This window comes from Lipophrys pholis (assembly GCF_963383615.2).
Source record: "Lipophrys pholis genome assembly, chromosome: 14".
Lineage (NCBI taxonomy): Eukaryota > Metazoa > Chordata > Actinopteri > Blenniiformes > Blenniidae > Lipophrys > Lipophrys pholis.
In genome coordinates, this window is record NC_137633.1 from 15,288,107 (window position 1) to 15,308,974 (window position 20,868).

The 20,868-nt window shown below is 40.8% G+C and overlaps 1 protein-coding gene across 1 annotated transcript; it reads left to right on the forward strand.

Annotated features, from left to right (window-relative positions):
- Positions 1-3,436: 3,436 nt before the first annotated feature.
- lbh (LBH regulator of WNT signaling pathway) lies at positions 3,437-13,045 on the forward strand. Its single transcript, XM_080480684.1, has 3 exons — positions 3,437-3,661; positions 8,274-8,376; positions 11,096-13,045. Exons 1-3 carry the CDS (start codon positions 3,633-3,635, stop codon positions 11,306-11,308), a joined length of 345 nt encoding a protein of 114 aa, XP_080336810.1. The 5' UTR covers positions 3,437-3,632; the 3' UTR covers positions 11,309-13,045.
- Positions 13,046-20,868: the final 7,823 nt, after the last annotated feature.

Sequence of the window (20,868 nt, forward strand, 5' to 3'; positions counted from 1 at the left end):
TGTTTTTTTCTTTTTGGCAGATTTTTCCCAAAATCAAAATCAACCTCGATATTTTCACTTTGATTAAAACCCACCGTGGATGTGTACATCATGTCAAAAGGTTTATCATTTATGGTTTCATCCAATTGAGATTAAATGGTGCTGTATTTTGTCCCTGAACTGAAATGAGTTTGATTGCTCTGTATATATATATATATATATATATATGTACTTTTAACCCTTTAACAGGGAAGTTTGATAAACGTTCACATTTGCTTGTGTTTCTCCCAAACTAATCAGGCTGAATATCGTTCGCTCCATAGCGTACTCGCAAACATAACCAGTGTCTACAGTATTTTGGCCGAGATAACATTAACTTATTAATACTATGAGCCTCCCAATAAAAATAAGCCACAGAAAAGATGAGTCTATGGTTATTGATAACGTTGTAGTGGATGCTATTTATGTAGGCTTGTGACAACATTGATGGAATATAACAATACTAGACTGCTGTGTTTGAAACTTGTCATGATAACAGAGATATTGTTTGAGTCAGTGCACTAAATAATGGAATTTGAAAATGAGAAGAACTGGTGAGAGTTCCCACGATTTTATGCACTGTGCACGTCAAATCCATTTCAACATATACTTACGATTATGTTTAGCGAGTCACACTCTTTAGCAACTACACATTTTATTGTGGGACTGTTGGACTCAATAGTGTATAACAAGATTATAGATATACTTTCCAGACTTCCAGGGAGAAACGTATATGATTTATAGAAAAATATAGGTTAGAAATGGAGATATATGTCAGTCTTTTGGTTCGTTTTGCACCAAAATCAAGCACACTAAAAACCTAAAGATTCCAGCCATGTGACTATTTTCAAACAGTGATTTTAACTCATGAAGATTTCAGACTTTTAGCAGTTGTACGTATTTTATTTAATGTGGATGCTTTATTGTCCAGTCCTGTATCCAATTTCTTCGATATCACTGGCATAAGATATTTAAAAAGCAACAGTATTTTAACTGAAATGATCAAACTTTTGATTCATTTTGTTTGCTGTAATATTAATTCAATGTATTGTAAATGTTTTGAAGCTCATTGTATTCAGGTTGACTGCATATAACATTGGACCTGAGGTTTTAGACTCTCAAGCTTTAACTTTAGCATGAAGGAATCATAAGTCAAACCACAGTCAGCAAAGTTGTTTTAAGATTTTTTTCTTTTGAATCTTTTTCTTTATTTTAACACTAAATTGTAGTTCATTAATTCTCCCCAGGAAAAATGGGAAACATTTAGTAGACCTTTCTTTGAGAACAATCAAAACAAGTGACATCTCAGCCAAAAAAAAGAAATTGCATTGCTCAAGTTAAGTCATATACTGTATGTACTATATATGAGGATGATGATCAAATCATAGATCGAAATACTTTCTCATGAATTTAGAATCCACAACATGACCTGGATCATACACACAATTAAATCACTTTTGCATGTGTATTGGTTTCCTCCAGGTACACTGGTTTACCTCCCACAGTCTAAAGACCCTAAATAAAGTGACCCGCAATTACATTAAATCCATTTAGAAAACAAATAACCATATCATACTTCATATTTCATTGTTTGTCTGATAAATTTGCCCTAAAGGTAGAACTTTTACACTTGTAAAGTCAAAAAATTGTTAATGCCAATCCAATTATATATGTATAAAAAACAAATAATGTTTTAACTAGTTGTTTTTTTTAAGTACTTCATACTATTACTTTCAATTTTTTCACAACAGTAGTTGTACTTTAGTACAGATACTCAGTCCTCTTTCCACCACTGATATATACATATATAATATGTCTCTTTTGAGTCTTTATAAGGCAGGTGAGGCATGAAGTGACCACATTTAGAAACCTCTGTCTTTCTTACAAGTCCCAAGTTAACCATACATCATTATTTCAGCATACATGGATTATTGGTTGTGTTTAACATTGGTATTGATTTTTTCAGATCTTCAGAGTTTTGTATAAGCATGACGATCCACAACCCTTCTGCCTCACACAGCTCGTAGCAAAACCATCACCACTGTGACATCACGTTGAATCATAAGCACTGCGCACACAAAACCTGTGCAAGTTAATGTATATGCATATTTTCGAACACATACCCAATGCCTCTGCTCGTTATTAATGAGCATGACCATATTTTTACTTTTATTTTTTGCAAATACCACATTATACTCTTATATACTAATATAAGATAATGCTATCTTCACAGAATAAAAAGAAAGCCCATTTAAAAAAAATTTAAGCTTATAACATAAATGCAATGTAATGCAACGATTTAGAATGAAATAAGTAAGGATACACTGTGACTTAGATAATGACAGCTGTTATTTATAATATTCTGGTTTGCTGCATTTATGACAAATAAAGTCGTGCTGTACCTTGTTAGGGTGAGTTTAAGGTTTAATTACTATTACTATAGTTTGGGTAAAATGTTAATAAATAATCCTGATATTTTGAGTAAAACATGTCTCCTGAGGTTGGTCATTGTAGGGATCCCTGAAGAGATGAGCATTTTCTCAGCTTTTAGTCCTTATATAAAGTTTGACCCACTGCTACAGAGAGTCCAAATGAGATCCCAGAGTTTCTCCACAGTTGGTCACAAGGTGGCAGTAGTGTCCAGCCTGCCTTCCATCGTTTGTCCCCTACAGCTGCGGATTGTCCTGTGCACCTGCTTTCCACGAGCCAAATGTACAGTACACCGCGTGCAGGGAGGAAGACAACTGTGCGTTTTGCGAGCTGTGAAGGTCAACCGTGTAGCAGAGGTCTTGACAATACCATAAACTTGATCAGGCCATGGAAAACCAGGCTTATTATCACTTCGCTGACATTCTCATTGAGACTTCCCGCCTGGATGAAGGGACAGTGGATGATGTGTTTGACAGTGGCTTTCTTTTTCTGTGCATGCATTGTTTGGTGTAATGGTGGCAAAGCTCTGCTGCATTCACTGCTGTTGTCAATGAAACCTGCAGACATTGACTTGCCCTTGGAATATTTGTGAATGAGATGCATCTCTCCGCCTAATTTGGGTTTAATGTCACAGGCATCTTTTTTATTTCTTATTTTATTTTATTCTATTTATTTATTTTCTATTTTTTATTTTTTTGTCACTCAAAAAAGGGGGTAAGACTGTCATTTTGTTGCCTTGGAGACTACAGATCAATCGCGTGGTGCGGTATCTTTCTGTCCATTCCCAGTGAGCGGGTTCAGCACCTGCTGACGTCAACGGAGCTGGGGGGCGTGGCCCGTCCGGCCCTCTGCGCTCTGATTGGCTCCTGCCGTTGACGAGACACCATTGAGGATTTTTTTGGCTCGTGCACGGGAGGGGGGTGTGTCCCCCCGGTCGCGCGGATACACGCCTCTCTTATAAATACTCCACACAGCTGTGGAGCTGGTCAGACGCACCAATCTGGAAAGCAGCGTTTTGTTCTCAGGCTCTTTAAAAGTCGTTGTTGCAGTTATTTGGGGTGTTTGAGGGGGTTTCCTCTGCGGCCCTGGTGGGGAAACAAAGCAAAGAAGAAGACGACAAAAAGTACAGAAAGAGTCTCAGCCATCAGACCCCCTCAGCAGGATTTGACAGCAGGTGTGAATTCATGTCTGTATTTCCACCACAGATATACTGGTGAGTACCCGGCACACAGAAGATTGTTATTCTTTTGTTTATAACTGAATCCTCTTGATTCACTTCACAGGTAAAAAGATGTTGAAGTGGTTTGTTGTGCTTGGTTGTTCCCTCAGAAACAACCTCTGATTCTACTCCCACTTGTTTACTATGTTTTTGGGATTTTTTTTCTGTGGGGTGATGCCACAAAAAATGGCAAATGTCACAAATTGGAAGGGAAAGTACATTCAAGATGTAGTCCTTTTTTTGTTTTGTTTTGTTTTCCAAAGCAGATTGTTTTAAATAATAGATTTCAGGCTTAAGCTTGTTGCTGTTTCTTCAAATCTGGAAAGGTCACCGTGGTCACACGGTGCCTTTCCATATATGAGACATTCAGCTTTGGTGCAATACACTTTTTAATTTCCAAGACATTGTTGGCGGTGAAATGAACTGGTTATTGTTTCCATCCTGTGGTCTTTGCTGCTGCAGGTGGAATTCAGATGGGGAAGGATGGTTGCATGTAAAACCTGTTATCAAGGGATCGTCAACCTCTTTAATTCATGCATTAATAGAAGGATAAGGGTGCGTTTTTGTTCTCTTATCTTTGGAGTGTTTTCCTTCCTGTTGAATGATGCACAGCCTACTTGGAACTATAGATTCACAAGTGGTGTTAAAAACCTCAACAAGCCTCTGTTTGTCTGTCTCTACCAGGAAGTTCTGATTCGACCTCTTTACAGTAACCACATTTTGTTTTCTTGTCTGTTCTCACATCAGGGTTAAGTTTCTGCTTTCTATAACGAGCGAGAAATCAAGGTTTTTCTTTTCTTTTTTTCTTTTTTTTCTTTTTTTCAGTTTGATTGCATATTTGTTTCTTAAAATGTTTGGTTTTCTCACCAATATCTATGCACTCGCAGGTTTCTTCATTAGTTTATAGTTCTACTGACACTGTAGGTCTACTCTCATGAAATACATTTTTTTTTTTTTTTTTAATCATGACTGTTGCACTGGAGCTTCACTGGTGTTCCTGATATTCTGCCTCTCCTATATGGTAATGTAGTGGTCAACATAAACAAAGTGGCTCTACTGTAATCCAGTCCAATGTCATCGCAAAATACAACCTCAATATAAAACTAGTACTTGTGTCAGTTCTTTGTTTTTATTATTGGTACAAATGATGGCAGGTACTGTATTGCATAACATAAGACTGTCCAAGTGAACATGACCACATAAAGGTATTAGTTCAAGTTTTTTGTAAATGTAGAATTATGTTTCTGGTCATAACTGGGCAAGTCGACTCATACGAGTTCACATGCAATCCTTTCATCCCTCTTCGCTCCGGGGGGGGGGTGTCACTCAGCCCCCCCCCCCCCACCCCCCACATGCCTGCAGAGTGGTGTGAGTCGGCTGGTGGAAATCGCAGCGCTGGCATGGCACGTCAGCAGCTTCGCCTTGTCTCCACATGGGCCCGGGATTTATGATTGCTGTAGTAAGAAGTGAGAGGTGGCAGAGGGGAAACAATGTTGATGGGGCAAATTCCCTTCTTATGCAGTGGGATTGTTGTGGGCTCCACTTGTGCTCCTGTCAGCGCTGCTACTGTAAAGACAATGAAGGAGTTGCAGCATGCATGGCCATGGCACTTTTTATAGTCCTGAGACAGGTGGGTGAAGCTGGTGTGACACTTACATAATTGCGTGCATTAAGACTGTCAGTCTTTAGGCGTATGTTACATGAATGATTGTGAGAGTCATGGGTTATGGATGCTGATGGTGAAAGGCTTTGAAGACCATAGCAAGGGCCTACTGTTTAGATGAGGCTGCTGCAGAATTGGTGGAAGTGAATGTACTTTTCTGCTGCATATATACACACACACACGTTACGGTAAAGTTCAACACAGTGGTACACCTCAGACGCATGCTTTTGCAGCGTGCAACCAGGGTATCTTGAGAAAACCCTTTGCACAAAGAAAAACCAAAACATGTGACTTCCACATAGAAAGACCCTGAGCTGCACTTTAATCAAAGATGATTTGCGTACGTAAACCAAAACAAGTGAAAAGTTTTTGTAGGTTTGTCCTGTTCTACTTCTGGAAAGAACATTGCCGTTGCAGTCTTGATCAGTTCTGCAGTGTTTTTGAAGATTGATTTGGAAACGTTTTCTGGGTTTTTTTCTCAAAATAAACACGTTCTGATTACAGCAAGTCACTGAATGGTTTCTACAGTTTTGAACGTACTCCTCAAGACAGTGTTCAGCACACATGGTCTCAACGTAATGTCCCCGTGATGTTGCGTACAATCCATCTGTGCCTTGGTTGGATGTGACTTTACGAAGCTGACTAGACCAGGTATGCATTATGTTGACTGGGTGAAGCGGTAAAGAGACTTGCTTCCGTCTGCTCCACCAGCCTCACCCATCAATCAGTGAGGCCATTGTCCTTAAAATGTGTCTTGCCTGCAGAATTAGACAGTCTGGCCACTTTGAATGCAGGTTTGAGCCGTGTGGTTGAGCATGTTCAGACCTGAATATCAAGCATGTGTGCTGATGGAGACTTGGAGGACTGCTAATGTGGCCCCCCCTGGAGTATTCCACTGATGGGGAGGGACCTGCTGCTCATCCCTTTGTGACATGTGGATCAATAATGGCTGTGACGGTAGTTTGCTGCGTGTTTGTTTCCTCCCAGGTTGACTTGTTACTTGCGCACCCCCACTTCCTCCTCATTGTGCCCCTTTATGTTTTATTAGGCCGATGTTCTGTTATTCTTAGCCGAGCAGGATGTTTATACGATCCCAGTACAGAAATATGACTGGCAAGGCCTGAGTGTTTATCTTTCTTTTCTCTCCGCTCCCTCCCTTCCCTGCTCCTCCTCTGTTCAGGTTTTCACTGTCATTGTTCCCGTCGTTCTTCTCCTTTGCCTCTTTTTGCATGCCTGCCTCACCCTCCTCTGTACTCTACATCATGATGATACAAGTTCAACAGCAACGCCAGCTGCCTTTTTATTTTTTCAAGTCAGACCTTGCACTTCCCTCAAGCCTCTTTTTTTTTGGGGGGGGGGGGGGGAGTATCCGGCTATTGTTTAGGCCAAGCATGCATATTTTCTGACTGATGCAGTAAAAGTTGCTTACAGTGTTCCAGTTGAAAGCTTTTCAGTGTTGGCATTTTTCAGAGCCACTCCTGCACCCTGCTGTGATGTCATTATTTCCTCCTGAAAACAAAAAGGGTGTGTGTGTAAATTTAGGAATGGAAAAACTGATGAACAGGTATTGCTTCACGGGATAATGATTTCCTGAAAATGAGTGACTCTTGTCACAATGACTCTCACCTGCTTTTAGATTGAGGCTTGAACAAAAGGTTGTCTCACAAGATGAACGTTCTCAATGCGGACGCCCACGTTGAAAATTTGGATTCTTGTGCCCATTCCTGTATCATGGCGCTGCGTCATTAGACCGAAAGTATTGAATTAACTTGCTTTTTAAAGTGACAGAAAACGTTTTTCAATATTTTGTTATAACTCGTTTCGCGACAACAATGGTGTATTAACCTCAAGAATTTAACATTTATACTGTTTTATCCAAAGAGATTTTTATTTAACATATGAAACATTTAAATGATTTAGAATTTTCAGGATTTTACTAATGCTATTTTTGACTTCCATGCAGGTTTTTTTTTTTTTCTTTTAGATGAAGGCTGTAGTAAAAGATGAAATGAATTGGATGGAAACCATGCTTTACATAATAATCCCTTCTTTTAAAACCATGTTTCTAAATGCCACCATGGTATGATTTGTCACTATTCTGTTGTAGCCAAAAATAAACATTTCATTTAGGATTCAAAGTAGGTCAAGCAGAGCCCACACATCTCACCCCCCCACCCCTAAAAAAAAAAAAAAAAAAAAAAAGACAGACCCGGTGATTCAGATAATGTGAGTGAGCTTCTTGTTGTGTTCTGTTTTCTTTGTCCTATATAGCCACTGACCACACAAACCATGAGCCTGTGGCCACTGACCACCAGGCACAAGGCCTTAAATAGAGAGCGTGAGAAGGCCGTTCAGCATCGTGTCTCAAGACGACGTCTCTGTCAGTCCTGTGACCTGTTTTGAAGTCTTTTTTTTCCATTTTATTTTTTCTCCCCGAGCTTTACGGTGACAATGCTGGAGAGCGAAAGCACTGCGTGTGGACAAACAACTTCTTGTTTCTTTCATCTAAAATGGAAATTTTGGCCAAGCTTTGATGGAACCGAGTACATCAAGTTCCTCCCCAGTCAAATACCACAACACGCCTGCAGCAAACTCTCACAATGACTGTTCTCTGGTTGCTAGTGCGAGAGCACATCCTCCTGTATTTAGAAACAGCCACCTTATGCAAGCCACACCGTGATGCTTTGCAGTGCAGAGCACCAAATGGAAGCTCGTTGTATTGTGGTCATACTGCAAAGGGTATAAACAAAAGTCAGTTTGTTTTTGGTTTTCACTCTTTGTTACTCGTCATTATTGATCAGTTTGTTGCTATGTGTATTCTTTTATTTTTAATAGTAAAGGGCACTTAAAATTATATATGCAATTGGATCTCATCCATGTGCAATGATCACTATTGTACCATATTATTTATATCTTTTTTTTTTTCTTCTCCCAACCCTGCAGCCCAGTGTTTGTACCCAGCCGAGATATGACTGAGGTGATGATCAACAGCACCCCCATGGAGGATATGAGGCTCAGTCCCAGCAAGGACAGACTCTCCTTCCAGGTAGGATGAATATAAAAGCCTGACGGTCAAGCACTGCTTCGCTGTTAATGCCCCGCCTGCTAAGGTTTACTGTTTTATACTTATATCCATAATAAAACATTGCAGTGACCTCAGGTTACACAGGAAACTCTCTCTGCGTGTATTCTATCTGAAACACAACATCCTCATTTTGAGGCAATGAAAACATCATTGTAAGCATATAAACTCTGAGGAGATATGTAATATAGCGATCATAAGTGTGACACTTTAAAATCATGGTTTGATAAGCATTTTGTTGTTTACTGTCCTAAAGATATTTCCCAAATGTTAACGTGGCAAATGGGAGAAGCTTCATGGTCAAAACATTGAAGAATGATCCACACGCCATATTTCTTTCACCCTCTGATAGATACAGAGCCGGACGTAGCCGATTATAGCTGTCACTTCACACAAATGGCCGAAATAAAAAGCATGCTGAGCAGATTGCAAATTTACAGCCGTCTTTGACAAAAATGAACCGTGCAAATTCAAAGAAATCGGGGATACAGACATCAGGTGGTCCTGACAAGTCGCCGCCAGCAGCTTTGTTTTACTGTCAGCTCAATCGGGTCATCTCGGAAACTAAACTATTTAAACTCACAGCTGCTGTTTTCAGTGTTTATTTGTGCCGTTTTCCCACAAGATCCAAATAAAAGGACTCTGTGTTGATACTTAAAGCATTTCACATTCAGTACAGAAATGTGATTTGATCCACATAAAGATCTGATTATAAGAATAGGAGGATTCGGTACATTTATGCTCTGTACGCAACAGCCTGTGCATGCAGTATGTGGACATAAACTGAGAAAGGATGTAGACTGGCCCAGAGGAAAATGCCGGCTTCCTCTCCCTCCGTTCACACCCCAGCTGCGAGTCTTGTCTGAGAGGATGAGAGAAGGGGAAGAGGAGTCTGCTGGTTGCCACTTCTCCACTCTTTCCATACTCCTGAAGCATTTGTCAAAGGTCCCGGGCTCCGTTTCAGCAGTGATGCTACACCAGTTACTTCCTCCATTATGGTTTTTGTGGGACTGGAATTATGTGTCCAGGAAAGTCCCAGGGAGGGGGGGGGGGGGGGGTCGAAGAGAAAATAGTTTAGTTTTGTGAAATTAGTTTTTTTTTTTTTTTTTAATCACATATACTCTGTGCCACACCAAAGAACATCTTTAAAGTTTAAATGTAAAGGTTATTACAGCATCATTTCACCAATCCGAGTTTCACATCCCTGTGCTGAATTCTGTTGCACCATGCCGAGACACTAGGCCCAGGGTCCAGTGGATCCATTGACAGGAGGTGGCTACCTGGTGTATATAAAAAATTTGTTCTAAACAACTTGCCAAGTTAAAGAGAGGGTAAATAAAAGTGTCACGATTCAGGCGTATTGTGCCCCAAACCAACCAAACTCGACCTACGAGAAGACCCCTAAAATAGCCTTTGCGTTGTCACTTCCTGTCACCGCAATAGAAACGATTAAGCGTGTTAGCCAGGGGTCTGAAGGCAAGGTCGCTCGCTGTCCAGCTCTCTTTGGTGCACATGCACAGTGAAGTGTGGCGACGCAGGCCAGAAACGCATAGGAATTACACACACAACTACAGCGATTGTTGTGAGGTTGAAGACAGTGGAGTGTTGGTGGACACGTACACACATTCATAACCTGGGAAAGTTTCACCTCCATGGCACATTTCTAGTGTTTTCTCTCCCCGCCTTCCTCCTATGGAATTCATGGAGACTTGGACACAGCTGGATCCCCTCTATCGCTTGTCTCCCTCGCGCTCCCGCCTCATCTAATGCTTTCTTTCCACTGGGCTCTTTGCCCAGACAGCGACATCGCCCCCACCCTCTGAAACGTCTTGGAGTGAAATATGCAGGTCTAAAAATATTCATCCACTTTATCCAAACAACAGCAAGAAAAAATGCTGTTCTTGGATCAGGAGTGGCGAGCATTTTTTTCCCCCCAGGGGCCATTTCTCCTGTTCCTGAGAACTGAGAAAGTCGGAGGTTGATGTCCAATCCTACCAGGATGGGGGACGCATGTAATCTCTGTTGTCAGAACGTCTCATTTCACATCTAAACAACTGAGTGTGGCATGCTGCACATACAAGCACCACACATCAGTCTGGATGGGCTGATAACTCAACCGATTCAACTTTCTCATATTTAAATATTGTCTATTATAGGGGCGGCTGTTCTATTTAACTGCAAATCATTGGACTTTTATGTTTCTATGAATTGAGTATTTATTCAAATTGCCATTATCCCGCTCTCATATAATCTCCTGAGTGATGTAGGAGAGTTTATAGGCATTTGCTGGTGGCTTGGCACCAGGCGTTGTGATTAAACATGATGCAGCGTTTCCCGAAAGTCTCGCAAGGAATGCGTCATGTGCCCACACACCGCTACCGATGGACTTGTGCAATTTTTCTGCGAGCACCTGAGAGTGTGGAAATCCTGTTTCACTACAGGAATGTGGGATGGGCAGGAGCAGGTATAACACAAGGATTTTAGGAAGCTACTTCCAATTGCAAATTAGCCATCTTCACACCATGTTTGACCTCATTGTTGTGCCTGCAGCACGTCCGTTTTACTCAGAACTTTTTTTTTTCTCAAAGGGGCAACATGTTCTTCTGTATTGTTTTGCATGTCAGTCTCATTTGCATTACTCCTGAGGAGGTTAGTAACATAACACATTTGTTTTTTTCCTCAGATATTCCCGGACCCGTCGGACTTTGATCGTTGTTGTAAACTCAAAGATCGCCTACCGTCCATCGTGGTGGAGCCGACCGAAGGAGACGTGGAGAGCGGGGAGCTCCGCTGGCCCCCCGAGGAGTTCCTGGTTAGTGAAGAGGAGGAAGAGGAAGAGGAACAGCATAATGGTAGCATTCAAAATGGACACCCAACACCGAATTCCCAGCACTAGAGGGTGTGTTGCAGCACCCGCACTTTGGTGTTGCTTCTTTCTGATGGACATTTCCTTTCACACACTGGTTACTCTTCACCTCGGCACTCCAGCAGACTCGACTGACGGACGCATTCAGAGTCCCATGATGCCATCTGGTTGCCCATGACACCAAAAGGTCACTCCCACAAGAGAAGCAATATATACACACACACACACACACACACAAATGCATATTCTCTCACACAATATTTTATCTTCCTGGACTGCAGTCCCACCACAATGGACTCAAGATTGGAAAACCTTCACCTCTAAGCTCCTTCTTCCTATGTCTACCACTGCATGTCCCCTGGCCGCAGCGGGATGTCGCGTCGGTCAGCAGCAGCTCAGTGCTTCAGCTCTTAATCTGCAGAGAGCTACTTCTGCTTGGTTCTTTACTCCAGAATGGCTGGCGTCATGACCCCAGAGACTTTGTACTTGCGTACAGAACTATTGTGGTACCCGCGGGATTTATTGTACAGTGCACCGTACATGTTTGTGTTTCCGTTCCTGGATTGCTATGTTGAGTATTGTGTTTGCCGCTGGTGTCTAGAAGATGTGAATGTTTTGTGACAAGTTTATTTGTTTTTCTGAAAAGTGGGTCTCTCTGGGTTCACCCCCCCCCCCCCCCCCCCCCCCCCCCATCACATGATTTGTCTAAATTGTGCATTTGATCTGGGGTTATGTGTTCACAGTAAAAAAGCAACCTGTGGTTATTTTAGAGAAGTAGGCAGAAAATGAAATATCGGGGGGGGGGGGGGGGGGGGGGGGGGGGGGGGGGAGTACATGTGATATGATTTGACAGGTTTGTTATGCACCGAAGACACCGCTATGCTATGGTCTTCTCCTCCTGGCTTCCTTAAAGCCTTCAGATGAGCAGTATGGCTGTGTCAACAGAATGCGTCACACACCGGTTGTCATCAATGAGAAAACTAAGCAAAGATGGAAAATTCTAACTTGGGGAAAAAAAAAAAAAGGCACTTGGTAAAATAATGTACAGACTCGATGAAGGATGTGTAAATACATGTTCCCAGTGAGCTAACCCTGGAGGCCTTGTTGTGCGCTGATCATATTTGTACTGTAGGTGTGGTTTCTTTTCTTTTTTTTCGAAAGACGTTGCTCTGAGCTGTAAACATCTGAACTGAAAGTTCCCCGTGTCTTCCTGTTCTTTTTCGAAAGTAGCCAAACTTCTGAGGCCGTGGAGTTTCACCCTGTGAGGGTTGACTTCACGGGTTAAAAACTCTTGAGAAATACCAGAAAAAGTAGTCTTGGTTCATCGATGAAACGATCACTGGTGTCTGCCAAAGTTCCGTCTCGTTCTCTCGTTGTTGGTTCATCCACTGATTATGTAATTTCAAAAGTGGTTATTCCTTTTTCTTTCTTTTTCTTTTTTTTTTTTTTTTGCACTCGAGCTTCACAACTTCCTGTTTGTGGAAAAGATTTCCATTTGTGTACAACCTGATGTTACTATTGTGCAGCATGACTGAGATGTCTACTGATTTTTTTTTTTTTGTAACTCCTCATTGGGTGGCATTAGGGCTGTGTACAAAACATCTCCCCTCCTGCTCCTGTCGGTCCCCTACAGGTCCCACATTGTTTTTGTAAAGCTCAGGGAGATTAGCCGCCATCTTTTCTTTTTCTTTTCTTTTTTTTGTATTTAGACCACTTTTCTTGGTGACACTTGCAGAGGCTGTAAATAAACATTTGAATTTGCTATCCAAATGTGTGAGTGTGCCGTCTCTAAAGGGTTTTCTTTAATTGTGATGACACAAGATGAAGTAAACGAGGGGTTTTTTTTTTTGGGAGGGTTGATCCTCCGGCACATTTGAAGTAGATGCCACTTTAATTCTGTTTACTTTCATTTTCCTTTATGTCAAACCCCCCCCCCAACTTCTTGGAACCTGTCATTTCACCTGCTGTGGTTACAGAAGAGAGGTATTGCTTCCTGCTCTGATCTTTCACACACAGAATGTTTGTCTCCATTTGTTTTATAGTTTCTTCAACCTCTTTTTCTCTCATTCCGATCAGTCTCTTACTTGTGTTTTTTTCCTTAGTCTTTCACTCTTCTATTTGGTATTGTTTCTGTCTTCTCTTCCTCGTTTCCTCCTGTTTTTGTCTTTGTCTCATGTTTTTTTTTTTTTTCCCGTCTACCTGTCTCTCTTGCTCTCTCTCTTTCACTCTCCACAAAAACAGATGCCTCAATTACGTGTAAATATAGAAGCGAGAGTGTGCCACATGCTTACTTCCTGTCTTCAACTAGCACAAAGTCGCACCAAAATCTCATTCCTGAATACTGAGTAACTTTTAAAACATTGGTGGCATCCAGCAGTAAGGACGACATTCTTAATCTCGCTTTTTTTTTTTTTTTTTTTTTTTTTTTTAAATTGCAGAAATATTCTTGGAACAGTCTTGGTATAAACATGCGGTAGAGCTTCTCATGCTCTACCCATAAACCCTCTCAACAAAGATAGTCCTCTAATAAAATGCAGTTAAGTGGAAAAGCTGTAATGTGGAGCTGAGGGCTTCATGAGAATAAACAAAAAGCTCTCTTATCACGGATTACAATGGAAACTTCTCAGGTGATTTAGTGCTACGTCCTGTATTACTAACCCTGGTGGGTCAAGTTTGATCACCCAGTACAGGGAATAGTCCATGAGACTTGCTACGGTAAGGCCGTCGGGCGGGCCAAGATCCTCGTAGATAGGCCAAGGTGGTACTCTCAAGGCTTTTCCTGTGACTTCCTGGAAGGGGAACAATGAAATGCCCTTCTCCCCTGCTTCCTTTTTCATGGAAAAAAAAAAGGTGGAGCATAAACGGTTATTAATACCCCCAGTTGATGACTGTGTTCAGAAGTGTGTAAAACCCCGACAGCCGAGAAATGCAGGTGTCCTGTGACTTTCTTGTTGACTGTTTTTTGATCTCAGTGGAAAAAGTCGTGAGATCATGGAAAGAGAAATCACAAGTAGTTAGAAAAAGACAACAGTCCTCAGGGAGACGGGCAGAACTTACACCCAACAACGTGATCGTGTGACGTCAGCAAGAGACCCCTGAACCCGGTGTCGTCTCTCAAACATTGCAGGAGAGAAAGCAATATACTTCCATTTTAATAAGGAAAGGTCCTGTGTGTCTGGAGCTGAAGGAGATATGAACAGGAGCCCCGCAGCATGTTTCCATGGCATTCTGACATTTTGAGCTTCGCTTATCTCCGGCTCTTTTTCTGTGGCCACGGTTCAGCTGATTAACTGAGCAAGAAACCTTTTTCAAACCCTGTGATTAGTGTTTGCTCTTCTTGCTTCAAACCATAGTTTATATCCTGGATTGGTACTGTAAGATAAGACAAGGCACACAGTGTGGGGAAGCCTAAAGGAAGCCTATTAGTTTACCTTTGGAAAAGTGTAAGAAAAGTGACTGTAGAACATATTAAGTGACACCACAGAATAACACACAGCCACCTCATAAATAAACGAATTAATAGACTCTGTACATTTTATGAAATCTAAACAAAATATTGAACAATAATAACCTCCAGAACTACCCCCGGGACATTATACATTGTAATCACCTCGTGTTGAAATTGCTCCTAATGATAAATAAACAGATTAAGACAAAGAGCTGTGACCTCCATCACTTTACTCAACATATGCAATACAAAGGTCAAAGGTCAGTGGTAACTTTATTGATACCTGTAGGTAGATTTTTGTGCTGGAGGAGAACAGCATCTGACCGTACATTCAGATATAATAAAATGCAGGACAGTAAAAAAAACACGAGGGACACAGACATAGATGGGCACTCACAGGCTCACTGACAGGTTAAAAAGTGAATAAATGAATAAATAAACAGAAGGAACCACTATGAAAACTTGTTGACAAAGATAAAGAAGGGACAATAAATAGATAAAAATCTGGTCGAAATTCATTACATAACAAGACCCAAGAGGAAAGTGCATTCAAGACTGATTTTAGAATGGAAATAGCGCTACTGTTGCAGAATCCTATGCAAATACATGAGAATTATTTTAATTTTTTGTATCACATGTATCACAAATTTTCTTTAACACTTTGCCCCTGACACTCCTTGGATCAGGGGTCTGCAACCTTTATGACCAAAAGAGCAATTTTCATGATTTTCCACCAAAAAGAACTTGTCTGGTGCCGCAAAACATCCTAATCTTCTGAAATGAAGAGAAGACATCTTGAAAAAAATTGCCATGAATCCAAAAAGAAGGACGGATTGATGAAGTGTCACAGGTACAATTTAGATTTATTTCATTACATTGTATTTTAGCTGTGTGACCATTTTAAAAGGTTTTTTTCAATGATTTTTCCTGCTTTAGTCTTATATAATAATATTAATAATAATGCATGGGTTTTATATAGCACTTTTCAGGACACTCAAAGACCCTTTACGTTGCATTATTCATTCACTCCATACTCCATGGTGGTAAACTACGTATGTAGTCACAGCTGCCCTGGGGCAGACTGACGGAAACGAGGCTGCCAAACTGTTTCACCTTACTTAACTGTTTCCAGCCTGAACATTAGACAATTTCTTTTGAAAATCAGTGCGTAATACAAAGAAAATAAAAATGAAAACCAATTTTTATTTACCTGACATATTGTGAAAGTTTCATGGAGCCGCTACAGAGGAGCTGAAGCGCCACATGTGGCTCCAGAGCTGCAGGTTGCAGACCCATGCCTTATATGAACACTCTAAGTTTTATCTGCTTCTAAGAGAAGTTTCCTCTTGACATCTTTTTTTATGATGTTTACCTATTAAGTTGTTTTTTTTTATGGGAGACTCCCCATGGCACGTCAATATACATCCAATAACCCTACAAGAACATTGTCTTTATTCATTAAATAATTTGATAAACTGAGGAAAATATGAGTTTTTGTATCTGTTATGTCTGCAAAATGTTATCTGATACAGCTTTCCTGATTTCATTTGAATTTAGGAATGAGTTTTGTCTGCAAAGATGATGTTTGCTTCCCTCACAGTTTCTCTGTGGAAGGTTTTGTCTCCTGACTGGATATCTTAATATTATCTGGACAGGTCAACGTTTTGCTTTATTGTCTCACTTTCAGATGCTGTGTGGAGTTTGCGTACTCTCCTTGTGTGTGCGTAGGTTTTATTCGAGTTTTCTTCCTCTCGCAGTTCAAATACATGCCTTTGAGGAATTTGGTGACTGTAAATTGCCTGTAGGAATGAATGTGGGTGTGTGTTACTGTCTTTCACTCTGACATGTAGAGTACATATGTGTATATGTAAATATGTACCTCCACTTGCTGTCACTCATCGATATGTCTATATGCAAACATTATTTGTGTACGTTTCCATTGTACATGTACTTGTTTACGTGTGAATATATGTAAACGTTATGCTAATATCAACTGATGCTTGTTACTGCTGCAAAGAACGCCTCAGACAAATTCCTTGCATGCTGAACATACCTTGAAATAAAGATCTTTATTAATTCTGATTCTAATTTCATCCTACACCTACAAGGAAGTGATTTAGCCTTAATTTGCTCTATATTACAGTCGAAAACCCATCAATCATGACCTCTAAAGCTCAAAAACTTGCTGAATCTTGTTATTTCTAAATGTGCTTAATATTTTTTCAACCCATCCAGCCCCTCAGCACAACTTATTTAGTTTATGTGAAACACGAGGATGCTGACAATAACCTCTCATGAGCATTTCCAAGAAAGCAGCAAATACATTTTCCATAATGTTGAAGTATCCCAGAAAAATAACAAATAACTCCAAAGCATGTTATGATTAGTCAAAGGCCTACTTGGTCATGAATTTATTTATATTATCCCGTCTATTCAGAATGTGAAACTGTTTAGAGGACTGAGTTTTGGCCTTTGGATGTTCCTTCATGTGTTAACTGGAGTTCATGGAAGAAATGCTCGATTGCATCTATATCCATAAGTAATTTGCTAGAGTCTGTAAATCTTTTCTTTAACTGCCACGCCGGTGGTCAGATGTGGCAACATTCATTCTGTGAGCGGTAAGATGAGGACTCGGGGGACTTGAAAGTGTCTCGCACACCATTGTTGGCATGAGACGCAGTATCTTTAAAAGTGTGTGAGAGCGTGTGTGGCGGGCTATGTATTAAAACTGTTGTCAGAGTCCTCTGAGTGAAGTCACTGATAGCTCTTCTGGCTCATTCTTGGAATTCTTTCCAATGGAAACAATCCCATCGCTGATCCCAGTGTGTCAGCAGAGTCTGACCTGCCAACCCCCAAACTCTCCCGGACTCCCAGCTATAGTCCACATTAACACTGTTTCTCTGTCACTCCTCCACACATTTCCTATAACATAACTTCCCCCTCTCCCTCGGTGTGTCAAAGGAGAAAAATAACGCTTGACTTTTTTTTCCAGTCCTTCTTCACAATTTTTTTATTTTATTTTGTACTTCTTTCTCCAGTTTGGTTGTTTTTCTTGTTCTTTCTATTTTTTGCTCTCCCAGGCTTTTATCCCGTTCTGTTGTTTCAGCAAGTTTCCCATACTTACACAACAGCAGAAATGTACACTGCATTCCCGCCGCACAGGTTGTGTTTCATTATAAACAGTGCCCCCGTTCTTATAACCTTGCTATTTTAGCACTGCGACCAAAGCCATGGAGATGCTTTTATTCTGTGTCAATGCATGGCTGTCTGTGTGTTTTGCACTCAGCTTGCAATGGGGCGCATGGAGGTTTTTATGCGCCGGATAACTGCGTCTGTTATTACGAGTGCCATGTGCGTAAGGGAAAGATTCTTTTCCCATGGTTCCTCAAGTGTGAGAAGCAAGCAGAGCTCTCAGGACATGAAGCAAAAAACTCTAGATAGTTATTTATAACTTGTCTGGAGACGGCCCACCGAGCGCAGACACATATCTGGCACCATCAACAAGGGAAGAGCTCGAATAAGATGTGGTGAGAGGCGCACAAAAAGGAGGGGGCATTAAAAGGTGAAGGAAGAAAAAAAAAAAAAGAAGAGGGATATGGAAGAGGTAGAGCGTAAAAAGGCCCCAACTATGACCTGTGTTGCGTAAGTCACGGAAAATGAGTTCGAGTTACTGGTCACTTCTTTATAAAGTAGCAGATTTACTTGCTGAGAAAGTAAGTACCTTGATTTTCTTTTTTTTATCATCTCCCTCAAACTAATTTTTGCAAGTACACATAAGTGTATTTTTTTTTTTTTTGCGGAGTTGCTGTTACACATTAGCTGAGCTCTCAGCACTATGTGGGTCATCCTGAGGACTGATTTACTCAGTAAGTTCACCTAAGTCAGTAAGTTGGTGCAAAATGCTCTGTAATCTGGATGTTAGCGCTTCTAACGGCTGAGCTAAACTACCAGCACGCAAACAGTACCGGGCAGTAAGATAATAGTATGCATGACAGTGAAATATAGACGGAGCTGATGCTCACCTTGCTCATCGCGCGAACATCGTTCAGGTCAGGACAACTTGAGCTAATTCAGCCACCATGAGGCTTTCCTCCAGGAAACGGCAGTTTTGTGAAAAAGTAATTGTTAAAAGGACTTGAGCACGGGCAACTATTGAAGTTAAGATTGAGAAGGGAAAAAAAACGGACATCCAGTGCTTTATCCAACATGGAGTGAATTCTAGAGTTGCCAACTGACCACAAATCCGTGTTTTTAGGCAGGCACAAGTTATTCTCACAGTGAGTGGAGAGTTCTAACCATTAAAACAGCCTTCCAAAGCTTTAGCCTTATCCCAAAAAACCTCATGCGATACAAATTGCATTCAGAACCACAGGAACGATTATAAAATCCCAGTCTGCGGTGCATTAGCTCCTGCAAGTGTCCGACCTCAACCCCGACCATACATGAGTAAACATCTACAGTAATTGTAAAGTTTTGGAAGGACACTGTATATGTAATCTCCACAGCTAGACTGGGGTCGAACCAGGGATATTCTTGCTGTAAATTAAGAGTGTTTACCACTACACCACCATGCAACCGCAACATTTCTTTTTTATATATTTTAAAATAGAAAATAGTATCTAAATTGAAAATGGAACTCCGCAGGTCACTTTTCTTTATCCAAAATATACAAAAAAAAAAAGAAAAACAGCCCAATACTGCTAAAAGTATTAGTTTAACATACTATTTCCAACACTGTCTAAAGATAATGAAAGGTTAATGACGAGTTTATGAGATCCAGTGAGTTACAGTAAACTGCAAACCAAGCAAAAAAGCTCAAAGTTGCTCAGTGTCAACCTGGCCAAATAAACTTTAACTAATGTTCTTTCCAAATGACACCGTGAACTACATGCATGAGGACGACGTGGAAAAAGAAAAAGGAAAGAAATGTCATGTGACCGCTATAAAGTAAGTTATTCTATAACCCGTGATAATTGAAACAACCAGCACACTAAAAGTTGAACTCCCAGTGAAGGGCTCGACTTGTACATCAAACAAGACGTAACCTATGTGCTGGATTTGCAGCTTCTGCACGTTCGAACCGACAAGTCCGAGCACCACGGGACTCGTTGTGTGTTTAACTGTGTGATGTAAGGTGCATCTCTATCTCATTACCAAGCTTTTAAAGCTTTGATCAATGCAAGGCTGCTGGCATCCACTTTGTGTGGTAGTTCTGTGTGTTAATGTGCTAAGCCACATGCTGTTGCTCTTCCATAGGCCGTCATTGATAAAAATAGGCATCTTATGGCCTCACCACGCTAATCCTTACAGCCTAAAGAGACCAGACAAGGGAAGGAAGGCAGTGAAACAGGATTGCACAGACAGACACGATCAGGGTTAACAGTTACAGTGATCTGCATGTGTTGTTACAGGTTTTAAAAAAGAAAAGAAGACGACCCCAGTTTGACAGCCCATGTCCCCACTTTGAACTTCCAGAAAAGCACAATGGGTCAGAAGAGGTAAGAATGTTAAATAGAAAACAAACCATTTTTTTTTCTCCTGTAAATCTCATTAAAGTGCTATCAATAGACTCCAAAATGAAAATAAACCAAAACACGAGTACAATGCCCGAAAAAGTCACTCCGTCTCCCCCAACTCAGGCTTATGTAAGAAGAATGGCACGTCCAACATGAATTAATGCTGCTGCTGCTGCTGTCAACATTTATCAGTCAATTTGATCTTAACTTCAGTTGTAAAAAAAAGAAAAATGTTGCATTCATCTTGGCTTATCTCCCAACATGGCTTTTATCAAGCGCTGAGTTCATGTTTTATGTTGGATTCAAATGACTGTGATTCTTTTTTAGGGGGAATTCTTGAAAGAAAATGAGATTAAAAGCACCTGATCACTTTGCTTTTGGTGGATTATTTCAGACAGTCCTCATTAATCTTGCGGATGTTCTGTTCTTTTTATAAGGTGAGTTGGCACCGGACTGCAAAAATGTGAGCTTGTTTCGGAGCGAGGTTTTTCCGCTCCCCGGTGAAGTGATGCTTTGACCCTGGAGAAGTTTACACTGATAAAGCTATACACTTCTCTTAGTCTTTCAGATAGAGTGCATGCCATAGGGAGCAGGTCATGGAAAAGTCTCCCCAGTTAGACTAAGTG